The sequence below is a fragment of the Asparagus officinalis genome, chromosome 2, assembly GCF_001876935.1.
Source record: "Asparagus officinalis chromosome 2, Aspof.V1, whole genome shotgun sequence".
Lineage (NCBI taxonomy): Eukaryota > Viridiplantae > Streptophyta > Magnoliopsida > Asparagales > Asparagaceae > Asparagus > Asparagus officinalis.
Window position 1 is genome coordinate 12,709,083 of NC_033795.1, and position 12,412 is coordinate 12,721,494.

At 35.4% G+C, this 12,412-nt stretch overlaps 2 protein-coding genes across 2 annotated transcripts; both read left to right on the forward strand.

Annotated features, from left to right (window-relative positions):
- On the forward strand, positions 3,828-4,442 carry LOC109830846. The gene has a single exon (XM_020398207.1). It carries the CDS (start codon positions 3,828-3,830, stop codon positions 4,440-4,442), a length of 615 nt encoding a protein of 204 aa, XP_020253796.1.
- On the forward strand, positions 4,655-11,960 carry LOC109830309 (probable L-ascorbate peroxidase 6, chloroplastic). Its single transcript, XM_020397541.1, is given in 13 exon segments — positions 4,655-5,006; positions 5,084-5,227; positions 8,930-9,050; positions 9,130-9,230; positions 9,332-9,419; positions 10,383-10,397; positions 10,400-10,443; positions 10,548-10,634; positions 10,806-10,880; positions 10,958-11,035; positions 11,119-11,223; positions 11,327-11,389; positions 11,687-11,960. Coding segments are annotated over 13 exon segments (1,236 nt in total). The 5' UTR covers positions 4,655-4,844; the 3' UTR covers positions 11,840-11,960.

Here is a 12,412-nt window from a genome sequence, read left to right on the forward strand (position 1 = left end):
TCTTCTGTTTGATCAGAATTTCTACCCTTGCTTGTTTCATTTTCAACTGAATCCTTCTCACCCCCTGTATTCTTTAAGGTATCAGTTGACCCTTCTTTTGTGCCTTCTTCCCCTTTAACAGAATTTTCTCCCTGAGTTCTACCCTCTGCATTATGTATTGTCGCTTCCTGCACAGCCTTATTCTGAGAAGATTCAGTTTGAGATTCACTTGTTTCGCTCTTTGAAATGGCAGTAGTATCCCCATTACTTGCATCTAAGGGTAAACCGCCCATATTATCCTCAAATGGTTTGCCTTCAGTCTCGGATATCTGTTGTTTCGTCTGGGAACTGTTATCCGATGAAGAAATGTCTACAGGAGCTACAGCTGATGAAGTCATCATCCATACCCCAACCACGCAAAGAGCAACAAATACAACAATGGTCGTAGTTGAGCAATATGGTGAGGACCTCCGAGGGTCTAACCGTTGATTTCTTCCTAATGGCATATTGTGGCATGGAAAATCAATCCTAAATCAATGTAGGCCTGAAAATGCAGCAAGAACGATATGTAAACATCAATAGATGATAAATTTCATGTTTATCAACCTGAAAGTATTCGCCTAAATTTAGAAGACAATAAACTTAGTTGAACTGCTAAAATATATCTGATGAGATTCACAACCTATAACAAATATCATAAAAAAATTTATAGGCTAATTAAAAAGACTCTTGCAAATCTGCAATTGAAACTTTTCTGCAATATGTTGCCATGTTTTACAAACTTTTTTTTCCCATTTATATGTCGAACATAAGATAGGCAACTCCGAAGTCCTTAATAGGCCCATCATCTAAATTCAACTATATTTGAAGAATGTAGTAAGGTTTTCAATCAACCAAAACTTCCCCAACCTGACCGAAATCAACCAAGGAAAGTCCCGAACAATTTCAGCAACAACCTACAGAATTACATATAATTCAGATTAATCCATTCAATTCTTGTCTCTCTCAAATTCAATATATTCATAGCGCAGCCCTTATCCATTACCTTGATTTCTCATATGCTTCAACAACATGAAATTTTTTAATTAAAAAAATTATGATATAAAAAAAAGACCCAAGCTGAATTGCTATAAAGAATCGATAATGCAGTAGGAAAAATGAAAAAAAAAAGCACAATGCGCATATACCGCTTTCTATACAACGAAAAACTCAAAACTCTCGAGATCCCCGTCAATCTTCGTGATATTTCAACAGAATATTATCATCATCTCAGGTTCTTAATTACAAAAAACCCTAGACTCGATGAAAACGAACAAAGAGGCAAGAATTCACATAAAAACTAAGCACTAGTAGATCAACTAATTCGAACAGTTTGTACCTTTTCTTGCAGCTTGAATCGAAGAAGAGCAAAATAAATGGAACGATATACACTTGAAATCGAATTCTTATTCTTTACAAAAAAAAATATTTTTGTTTTTTAATTTTAAAAAATTTATATTTATTTATATGAATTAGAGAGAAGAGGGAGAATATAGCCGAGAGAGTGAGAAGTGGAGGGCCATACAAGGGCCCGATTTATACGGGTCTGTAACATTTTACTTGTCCTTGCGGAACATTTTAATTAGAAAGATTGGATTAATAAGACAAGAAATTTTTAGCATGTGTGAATGAATTTGATTGGAGAAAGCGGGTTGTTATGGTTATTAGCTGCAGGAGTATGATGGTGAGAAGAGTATGTTATCGAATAGGACGATTCACCGATTAACAGTGACAGCTCAGCTGAAATACCTAATTAAGGGGCTGTTTGGTTGTCTTTTTTAGAGGTTGAATCCCTGTCAAAACTGACAAAAATTGTCAGTTTTGACAGGAAATCACCCAAAAATGCCTCTAAAAAAGACGTTTTTGCAAGACTCTCTGTCAAAACTGACAGTTTTTGTCAGTTTTGACAGGGATTCAGCCTCTAAAAGAGGCAACCAAACAGCCCCTAATTCAATGTAAATGGGGCCCACACAATTAATCAGTGGCGCTTAAAAGACAATTATTCACTCTTATAGTTCCTTGCACTAATTTGTTTTTGAATAATTTCTCCCAAAAACATTTGTTTTTCGAATAAGGGGATGTTTGGTTCAATTTCTAGAAATTATAGGAAATGTTTTTCACCCAAAATATTATTTCCTTGTATTTCTTTAAAAAATTATAGGAAAAGTTTTAAGAAGTCAAAAAGTACCAATTTTTTTTTTTTTTTACTTTGCTTGTTTGGTTCAAAACAAGAAAATAGCTCATAACTTTATAAAAAATGGGTATGGGATGGGTTTTGTTGATTAAATAAGGAAGGTGTCAGATTTCTGTTGATTTCCTCTCATTTTGAGAGGAAATTGTTTTTTATAAAATTTGGTAGTTTTTGATATTTTATAGAAAATATTTCTATAAGTTTTTTGTTGAACCAAACACAATTTACAGAAAACTATAGAAAACTTTTAATTACAAAATTATCATTTTTAGATATTTTAAGAAAAAATTTCTTAAAAAGTGTGCAACCAAACAGCCCCTAATACTCGTGTATAATCTGTTAAGTACTAGTTCTCTAAACTCAGTTTTTATTTATCAATTTTTGTTCTATGAAATATCGAGACCTTTTGCGTTTTTTTTTTTTGGTATTTTCGGGATGAATAAAAAAGAGAGAATGAATTCTTCAACAAGTGCATTATTGTCACAAGCAGATGACAACCAAAGCATTTTCTTTGCATTAAAGAGGTAAGAAGATGAGCATAATTCGTGTACTAACACGATAATGTTTAATGATCTTTATATTGCACTAACTCAAGGTTAAACAGTTTTTATCGCACCATCAAAATCCATTCATCTGAAAAAGTTGAGTTAGACTACTATTAATAATATTCAATATCCTATTATCTGGATGTTGCCAATAAAATTTAAAATTCAAATTTGCAAATTGAAAACTCATGCTGTAAATGTGACTTACCTGCACCACACATGGACTATTAAGTTTTAATGCTCTCAACGTGTTCTTAAATAGGTTTAAGAGTAAACAATTATGCAGTTCCATGAACATCGTAGAACATTAAATAGGTTTAAGAGTAAACAATTATGCAGTTCCATGAACATCGTAGAACATTGATTTTGACAATTAGTGTTAGTATTTGTTTGTAAAAAAAAAACAAGATAGTCTCACATTGGAATTTTGAACATTCTTTTAGAGCATTGAATGTTTATTGGGCTTTGAATAATGGATCAAAGTGTAGGCTTCTAAACCCGCGTGCGGGTAGCGCGATTATTAGACGCGAATAATGCGTGATTTTTTATATATATAATTATATATTGAATATTTTTTAATGTTATTTTGAATTTAAAAAAGACAAGTGACTGTTAAAAAGTGGCTGTTTGCTCCAAAGGGTGTTTTGAAAAGTTATGACTGTTGGAAGCACCTTTTCAAACCTATAAATAGTTTATGTTTTCAGATATCTAAAAATAATTCTTTTCTGAATCTTTTTTAATCAAAAAACATCTGCAATATTACAAACTTGTTTCATAACGAATTAAGGAAAATTCCAGATTTGCTTACTGTAATTTTTATTTTCTGTTGTATCCTGGGAAGAAAATTTACATTAACCCGAAGCAACTTTGAATATCAAGTGGGGGCAAATATTTCTTTAAGGAAAGTGTTTCACGCCTCAGAATTTATGTCTCCTTTATTATTTTAAAAATAACAATCTTAAAGAAATAACTCTGCTACAATGGAGTCGGAATCAATCAAGGTGCTGAATCAAGACATGGTCAAATTGGACCGATTCGACGGAAACAATTTCTCTCGCTAGCAAGATAAGATAATGTTTCTTCTTACAGCATTGAAGATCTCCTACATCCTCAACCCCAACCTACAGCCCATAGAAGATCCAAAACCAAGTGCAGACGGCAAACAACCTACTGAGGAGGAAATAGAAGAAATCAAAAAGCAGAAGGCAAAACGAGAGGAAGATGAAGTGTTGTGTCGCGGTCACATTCTGAACACACTTTCGGATCGATTATATAATCTTTTCACGAGGATAAAGTCGGCAAGGGAGATCTGGAACGCATTAGAATTTAAATACAAAGCCGAGGAGGAAGGTACAAACAAGTATTTAATTGCAAAATATCTAGAATATAAAATGGTTGATGACAAGTCTGTCCTAGAGCAAGTTCATGAATTGGAGGTTCTGGTTAATAAGATTCATGTTCTCAAAATAGTTCTTCCAGAGTCTTTTCAAGTTGCTGCAATTATTGCAAAACTACCATCAACTTGGAAATATTACTCGAAGAAACTAATGCATAAAACTGATGATATCTTTTTGGAACAACTTCAGAAGAATCTTAGAATTGAAGAGGAGTCACGCTTACGTGATTCGAAAAATTTTGTCCAAAGTGATTGTAAGGTCCACACTGTGGAAATTTTTTTAGCTCATTAACATTGTCCAACTGGACCTGCCATGTCATCAGTCCCAGAGAGCTGTTCCATTCCTTGGCCCTCCTACCATCCCTCGTCAAAGTTGGCCCTTCGTTGAACGCATGCGTCCAAATCCTGAGGAACCCAAAGTCTCTGATCCGTCCTTTAAAAAAAACCCCAAAAAAGAAAATGGCCACCAACCCACCATTACGAAACTCAAGGGCCACCTGTCACGTACCGATAAGCCACTGAGGATTTGCTGCTGCTGCTGCTGCTGCCGCCTCTTGACCGAACAAAAGGCCAAACCAAACGAAGCTCAACCCTAACCCCTAAAATTCCCAAATTACCAAAAAAAAAAAAAAGAAAACCCAGAAATCTCAAAGGCGCGACCTTTCTCTCTGCTCTCAAATCTCCGTCTCTCGCGATGGCGGCGCGCTTATCGTGCTCCCCCTCCACGGCCATCGGCGCTTCGTTAATCCCCTCCTCGTCGAAGCGCGCGGCGGTGAGCCGATCCATCTCCGCTCAGCCTCTCGGTCTCCGGCGGTCTTTTTCCTCCATCTCTTTCAATCCTCTCCGGAGATTTGAGGTTGGAATCTAACTCGTTAATAGGTCTAACGGTCGGAGATTTTAATGGTTGGTGACCTGATTTCGTTGTTTTGGCAGAGATTGGAGGTGCGAGGGCGGAGTTCGAGCTCACTGAACGGCGCGATGTACGCCACGTGTGCGGCATCGGATGTGAGCCAGTTGAAGAGTGCGAGGGAGGACATTAAGGAGCTGCTTAAAGAGAAATTTTGTCACCCTATTATGGTAATCTTTTTGCTTTGATTCCTTTGTTAAAAGGGCTGAACTACGAAGGATCTTTAATGCGCTATATTAGGCGGAATTTCATATATTAGATTGTTCAAGGAGAATTTATGTCCTCCAAAAGGACGGGCATTCGGACAACGATCGGATTTGTATGCAAAGTTCACCCTTGAGTAGAAGTTATCTATAGTGACATTTCCATCTTGTTAGCTCTAGAGATTATGGGCCACTTCGGTATTATTGGAGCTTGCTATAAGTTGGTTACATAAGCAACTTATGTAAGCCGCTAAAGATAGCTGATTGGTAATCACATATCAAAAGCTGTTTCCAAAAACAATTGAGATGTTTGGTAAACTGTGCTTGAGGATTATTGTAAGTGAAATTACCAAAATGCACCTAATTCTATATCCATGTTTGTTGGTGGTAAAAAAATATTTTCATGTTCTAAATGATATATGTAAAAATAGAAGCTCCTTTTAAAAGTATCCTCAGGTTACTACTAAAAGCATCCTTAGGTTGTTTCCAAAAACGCCATTTATAAAGCAGAAGCAATTTCAATAAGCATGTAATTTTTTTTATTAAACACCATTATTGGCTGCATCTTTAGAAAATAACCAGAAGCTAGTAAACTGGGCCTAAATAGAAGTATGAAGAAAACAACCCAATAGTTATTGTCTACTGACTATTTTCTGCACCCAGGAGAGAAGAACCTTTGGTAGGCACACTAATTAACGGATCCCTATTTTGCCATGATCCAGAGATAGTTATTGTTATATCAACTACTAATCGATAAAGATTATCGAATAGTGTTCGAGGGTAGAAAGGGTAGCTTTTTATTCCTCAAAGAAGGCAGAGTTAATAAGGAACCTCTCTTTAGCAAAAAGGGCATTTTTGGGTGTGGAGAGGGGGAGATTTTTCATAGTGGAAAACTCTACCTTCTCATCACACTAACTTCATCATGACCCCCATATTCAAAAATAGAGCTTACATCACGTACATATATGCTGCACAACTAGCATATAGCAATATTTCATCCCTACTTAGTACTTACAATAGATTGGTTAGCACTAGGAGAGTGTAGTCATTCTGAGGGAAAATATAAACCAAGGAGTCAAATTGCCTGCATTCTCAAATGAAACCTGATATTCCTGAAAGATTTTTTCGAAACAGAGCTCCCGTTCAAGAGCAATAGCTGACAGATGCAACCTTCACTAACAGCAATAATAGTATCATGCCAGTGGAAATTTCTATGCAACTGGAGTTTCAAAATGATTATAAATGGAAACATTTGTGTTTTGTTATGAGTATTTCTGTACAAACATGGGTTGTTCAATGTAAATTTTCCATCTAGATTCTAGGACACCACTATGTATCTATGTCTTGAGATTTCTGCATTCTTGACATGTATGTGAGGATTTGTGAGTGTATTGTCACAATTGGATTAGATATAACTCATCATTGTGGGAAACTTGACTGGATGATGATGGAGTATGATACAACAGACATTTATAAATATGGATGATGATGGAATATGGTACAAACATGACTGGATGATGATGGAATATGATACAACAGACATTTATAAATATGGATGCTTCATTATTCTTATTATTGTACCCGTACTCCACAATTGATATAAGAGGCTTCAAAAAAGTTTCATACTAAAAAATAGGACTGGTAACCTTGTCAATGGGGTTAGAGTTTTGCGATAACGATAATGGCTACGAGGCAGTATAGTCATTGACAAATTTCTGCCGTCATCTTGCTCAAGCACGATAGACTTGGTGAAGATTGTGCACTCCAATGCACACCATCTTCATACACATAATTTTTGTCAATTAGTCAAAGACCACCTGCCACACTATGCTCATCTTTCTCAAATAGGTATCCACATTCGTCCGATATCTTGACCAGCCAATTCAGAAAGGAAAAGCAAGACATGATGTAGGCTGGAATTTAGAAAGTGGGAACTAGTCCACCTCCTGAGAGACAATCCTTTTCGACAAGCAAAATAATGACCACTCGCTATCTAAGGAGGTGCCAATTCAATTTAGAACATGTTTGGCAAATAGTCCGAGTGGCTTACAAGCTACAAGCTGTTTTTGTGGCTTATAAGCCACCTTGAGATGTTTGGCAAATGGCTTTTTTAGGCTTACAGTCCATCCAAAAAACAAAGGCTAGAGTACACTATAATTTTGTTGTTGTTGTGGTGGTGGTGTGTGTGGATTATAAGCCATAAGGTTTGACCAAGTAAAAAACAATTGTACCCCTTATGATTTCACAAAGTCCAAGACCCCATCTAATAACTCACTACCAATCCTATGTCTTTTTTGATCAATTTTAACAACAAAGATGGATATAATCCACCCATTTGCCAAACACTATTATTGAAAGTAGATTATTATCCATTAAATTTACCAAACTAGAATTAGTCCAAAGTTTCCATACATGCTCTTAATTTAAGGTGGTAGGCTTCACATGGATCCCAATTAAGGAAATAATCCCATATTGTGAGAGGTGGCTACATGGTGGAATTGGCAGAAATGATGTATATGAGTTACTAGCAAAAAGTGCATGGAGTTCAAAGAGCAACTCATATGAATATTGGAGAAATTTCAAGTTGACTATGGAGGTTGTGTCCAATGAAGTTAAAAGAGCGTCATCAACATGTTGATGAATAGAAGACTGGAAGGTTTCAACTAGTTTGGATGAGAGCATCGTCACTAGTTTGGTAAGAATGTTGTAAAATACATCTGATGCAACGCTAAATTGAAGAACTAGGAAGATACTTAATCTCCTTGTCAGAGACGATGATGACATTTGATTGTATTGGAAATGCTACTGATGTAGAGGAGAAGAAGCAAAGAGATATCTATATATCCATTTGGTCCAAAGTTCCTATCCCTCAAAAGCTTTATCAACAATTTCCAATCAACTTTGAAGCTTTTCTCAAATCAAGTTTTACCCAAACAAAAATGAGAATGGTCTCTGAGAATATCTTGTGCATGTGTAAGACAATCAAGAATAAGGTGGTCTCTGTTGTGTGCGGGTTGGGTGTGTGATCAACATAGAACATAATTTTGGAGCTATGGTGGTTAATGACATGAGCATCATTTGCCAGATGATTCACAAACTTTGCGAATGAGGACTGTATGGATGTCAATGATTAGTGTATCAACCCTTAGGCAGGGTATTGCAAAGAAGGCATTTCTAGCCAAATAAATTGTGACTAACCAGTAGCTTTCTTACAGTTTCCACCTTGTCCTCCTCTCATTTCATTTATATTAACTTAGCATGAGGACTGTAGATTTTTGAAATATTATTGACATATTGCTTTCTTTATTGGATCATTAAATCCACTCTAACACTAGTACATGAATCTACACCAGTTAACCAATATTTCATCCTAAAATTTCAACAACAAAATATGTACCAATATGTCATCCTAAAATTTCGACAACAAATTATGTAATCTATCAACATGGTAAGAAGCTAGGTTAACGTTTCTCACTACAAAGGTGTTGGTATAAAAATACTTTTTAGGTAAAAAAAGTAGTAGTTTTCTTTTGGTTAAAAGCATGAAATAGTTAGGGAATCATTCTATTCTTGTTTAGTAATGTCAAACTTGATCTGAATCTTCTTAGATGAAGTATAACTGAGTGCAAAACTTGATGAGTGTATCATCTGCTTGATTCATGCTGGCAGATCCGCTTAGGGTGGCATGATGCGGGTACATATGACAAAAATATTGAAGAATGGCCAAAAAGAGGAGGAGCTAATGGAAGTCTACGATTTGAAGTTGAACTTAAACATGCAGCCAATGCTGGTAATGTATATCCTCATTAGCATTTTAATACACAATCTCATTGCTTGGTAATATTGAAAGATCTTGATAATGGTAACAGGCCTTGTGAATGCTTTAAAGCTTATTCAACCTATCAAGGACAAGTACTCAGGTGTTACTTATGCTGATCTATTCCAGTTAGCAAGTGCTACAGCTGTGGAGGTCCACTTTCCTTTTCTTTTTATATGCCTATTCATTATATTAACTTAGGATAAGTTTAGAATTGTTTAATTATTCATAATTGAGTTATTGTTATTTCTCAGGAGGCTGGCGGCCCCAAGATTCCTATGAAGTATGGAAGAGTAGATGTTACTGGACCTGAGCAATGTCCAGAAGAGGGGAAACTTCCTGGTGTGATGCTAAACCTCATTAAGTGTTTTGTGCATTTGGTTTTTATTTTCTTTATATATTTGCCTCTTGATAGTTGACCCACTGATTTTCCAAGGTTTTCATCATTGACATGGTGATCACCAGAAAAAAAAATATTCCTAAATTAGCTGACTTTTTTTCCTTCTTCTGAATGGTGCATTTTGTTAACATCTGCTTTTCCCATGAGTGCATTGTTGTTACTTGTTTTTTAATGTAGTTCCAGGAACTTTACTTTATTATTTGCTTGAGGAAACAGTTGTCACAGCCTACACTTGAAAAATGATCTTTTTTCTCCTGAAATAATTAAAGAAATAAATCAATATTACTGGTAGATTTTTAGTCGTGTTTCTTAAAATTAATATGATAATATGGGAAAATCAATAAAAAATGGTCAGTTAAATTACAGATTTTCACATGTATTTAATTGAACTATTTATTTATTATTATTTTTTGTCCAATCAACTTCAATATTGCATATGCTTTATTGTTTAAGCTATGGAATAGGAGTTGATGTGCTTTAAAATTTGTCTCCATGCATCTGATATTGTAACAAAAAAATCAACAGCTGCATACCTGTAATCTTGACTGCAAACTGAATTTCATTTCCACTTATATCTTTAACACCTTTTTCACCACAAACTTCGCTTTAGGCCCGTACACCCACTATTATAATGGATAATTGATACAGTAAAATGCTTATGCTTAATTGACGAGCATGAATCTAATTAAAATTGAGGATATCTTTGCATAAATTCAGTCATCCAGATCCCATCCCATTTTAATGTAAACACATGAAAGAAGTGATACAGTATATGCAATTTATGCTGGTCCAGGTGCTTGGATAATGCTTTTTCTTGTTTAACACTCTTGACTTTGTGCTTCTCTGTCTTATATTGCTCCAGCTTCCTTTCAAATTAGTAATTCACTTTTTCACTTTCCAATTAGATGCTGGACCACCTTCACACATTTACGAAATGTATTCTACAGAATGGGACTTAATGACCAGGTTCACACTTGCATCAAAATTGACGCTAAAGTTATATGAATCTCTTTAACATTCTGTAGCTTATAGAATGTTTAACATGCATGAAGTGTATTCTGTTGCTTCAGGAAATAGTTGCACTATCCGGTGCACATACACTTGGAAGGTCTAGACCAGAACGCAGTGGTTGGGGAAAACCAGAAACAAAATATACGGTATTTATACAAAAACGAGTATTGACACTACATATTATTTACGTATTCATTTTGTAAGTAATATTAGTGAAGGATTGCTCGAGTTGTTTCTAGTCAAGGCTTGATGGTTGTAGTTACTTACTGCTATTCATTTGTCACAAAACTTGATCCGATTGTTATTACATATATCAGAAAGATGGGCCTGGAGCACCAGGAGGACAATCATGGACGGCACAATGGCTGAAGTTTGATAATAGCTATTTCAAGGTAAGGCATCTCTTTTTTCAGGCTGCCTCTAGATTCATCATTTGTTGACTGAAAATTTAATGATCACAATTTCCTAGGATATCAAAGAGAGAAAAGACGAAGATCTGCTAGTTTTGCCTACTGATGCTGCTTTATTTGATGATCCATCCTTCAAGGTAAATGAGGATACAGATCATAGACTCCATCTCCATAATCAGAGATTAAGAGAGGTAATTTCTAACATTATTCCTATACTCAGGTCTATGCTGAGAAATATGCTCAGGATCAAGATGCATTCTTCAAGGATTATGCTGAAGCTCATGCCAAACTTAGCAATTTAGGGGCCAAATTTGATCCTCCTGAGGTATCCGTTGAAATTTGTTATGATCTTTTTTCGTTGAAATTACAGGAAGAAAAAAGTATGATTCCATACTTAAAAACTGATCTCATGAAAATTTGTTGAGTAGGGCATCTCTATAGATGAGGCAGCACCCGAGAAGTTTGTTGCGGCAAAGTATTCCTCTGGCAAGGTCAGATATTTATTTTTCTAGTCAAATATTTCTTCTCCTTGTAAATTTTTCATACTATTTCAGATTTGTTGACATGCTTGTTATGTCAGTCTTCATATTAATTGAAGTTTATATTTTGTTACTTTCATGACTTGCAGGCTTAAGAAAAAAAACACAACAAATCAGTCTTTTCTTCTGAAGCATCCTTTTAATAACACAAGATGAAGCTTTTCCAACAGTGTGATAAAATTTGGACCTTAGATATAGTCATAAGTAGAAGAAATAAATGATCAAACTTGTATTTTGAATCATTTGCAGAGAGAGTTGTCAGCGGCTATGAAGCAGAAGATTAGGGCAGAGTATGAAGCACTTGGAGGGGGTCCAGATAAGCCTCTCCAATCCAACTACTTCCTTAATATCATTATATTTGTAGCTGTATTGGCTCTTTTATCATCTTTGGTTGTAAACTAAGTACTATATGTAGTTATCTATCGTTTTTGTCGATCCTCTTTCCAATTTTTTCGAACTGGGATGTGATGTTAGCTCATATTCAATGATCATGCATATTTAAGAGATTGCTTGTTCAGTTGCATTACTGAGTATCGCAAATATGTGCAGTTTGCAGTTTAATGTCATGCCTATCAGTTTCAGTGTTGAGATCGCTAACAGTTTGTTCATAAGAGGCAAATAATGTTTCTGGTTGAGCTCAATGTTGATCGTACCGAATCAGATGTTCCTGATAACAGTGCATCTCATGCTAGAAAACTGAAGGAAAAAGGAGCCTAACTGTGTCGGTTTAATCTGAGATTTGGATCAAGTACTAAAGAGATAGTATAACGTTATTCGCTGCTGTTTATTCATATTTTTCCTTTCAGTTTAACACGAACAAAGTAAAGATATTTGTTTAGGGTAGAGCTAATTTCTCCAGCAGTGGTTCTGACCGCTACAAGTTAATCTCTGCGATATCTGGCTTCAAGAGAGCTTATATTGCATGCGTATGTATATTATTCTTCCATTCCGTTATAGAGTTAAATGTTCTTATAT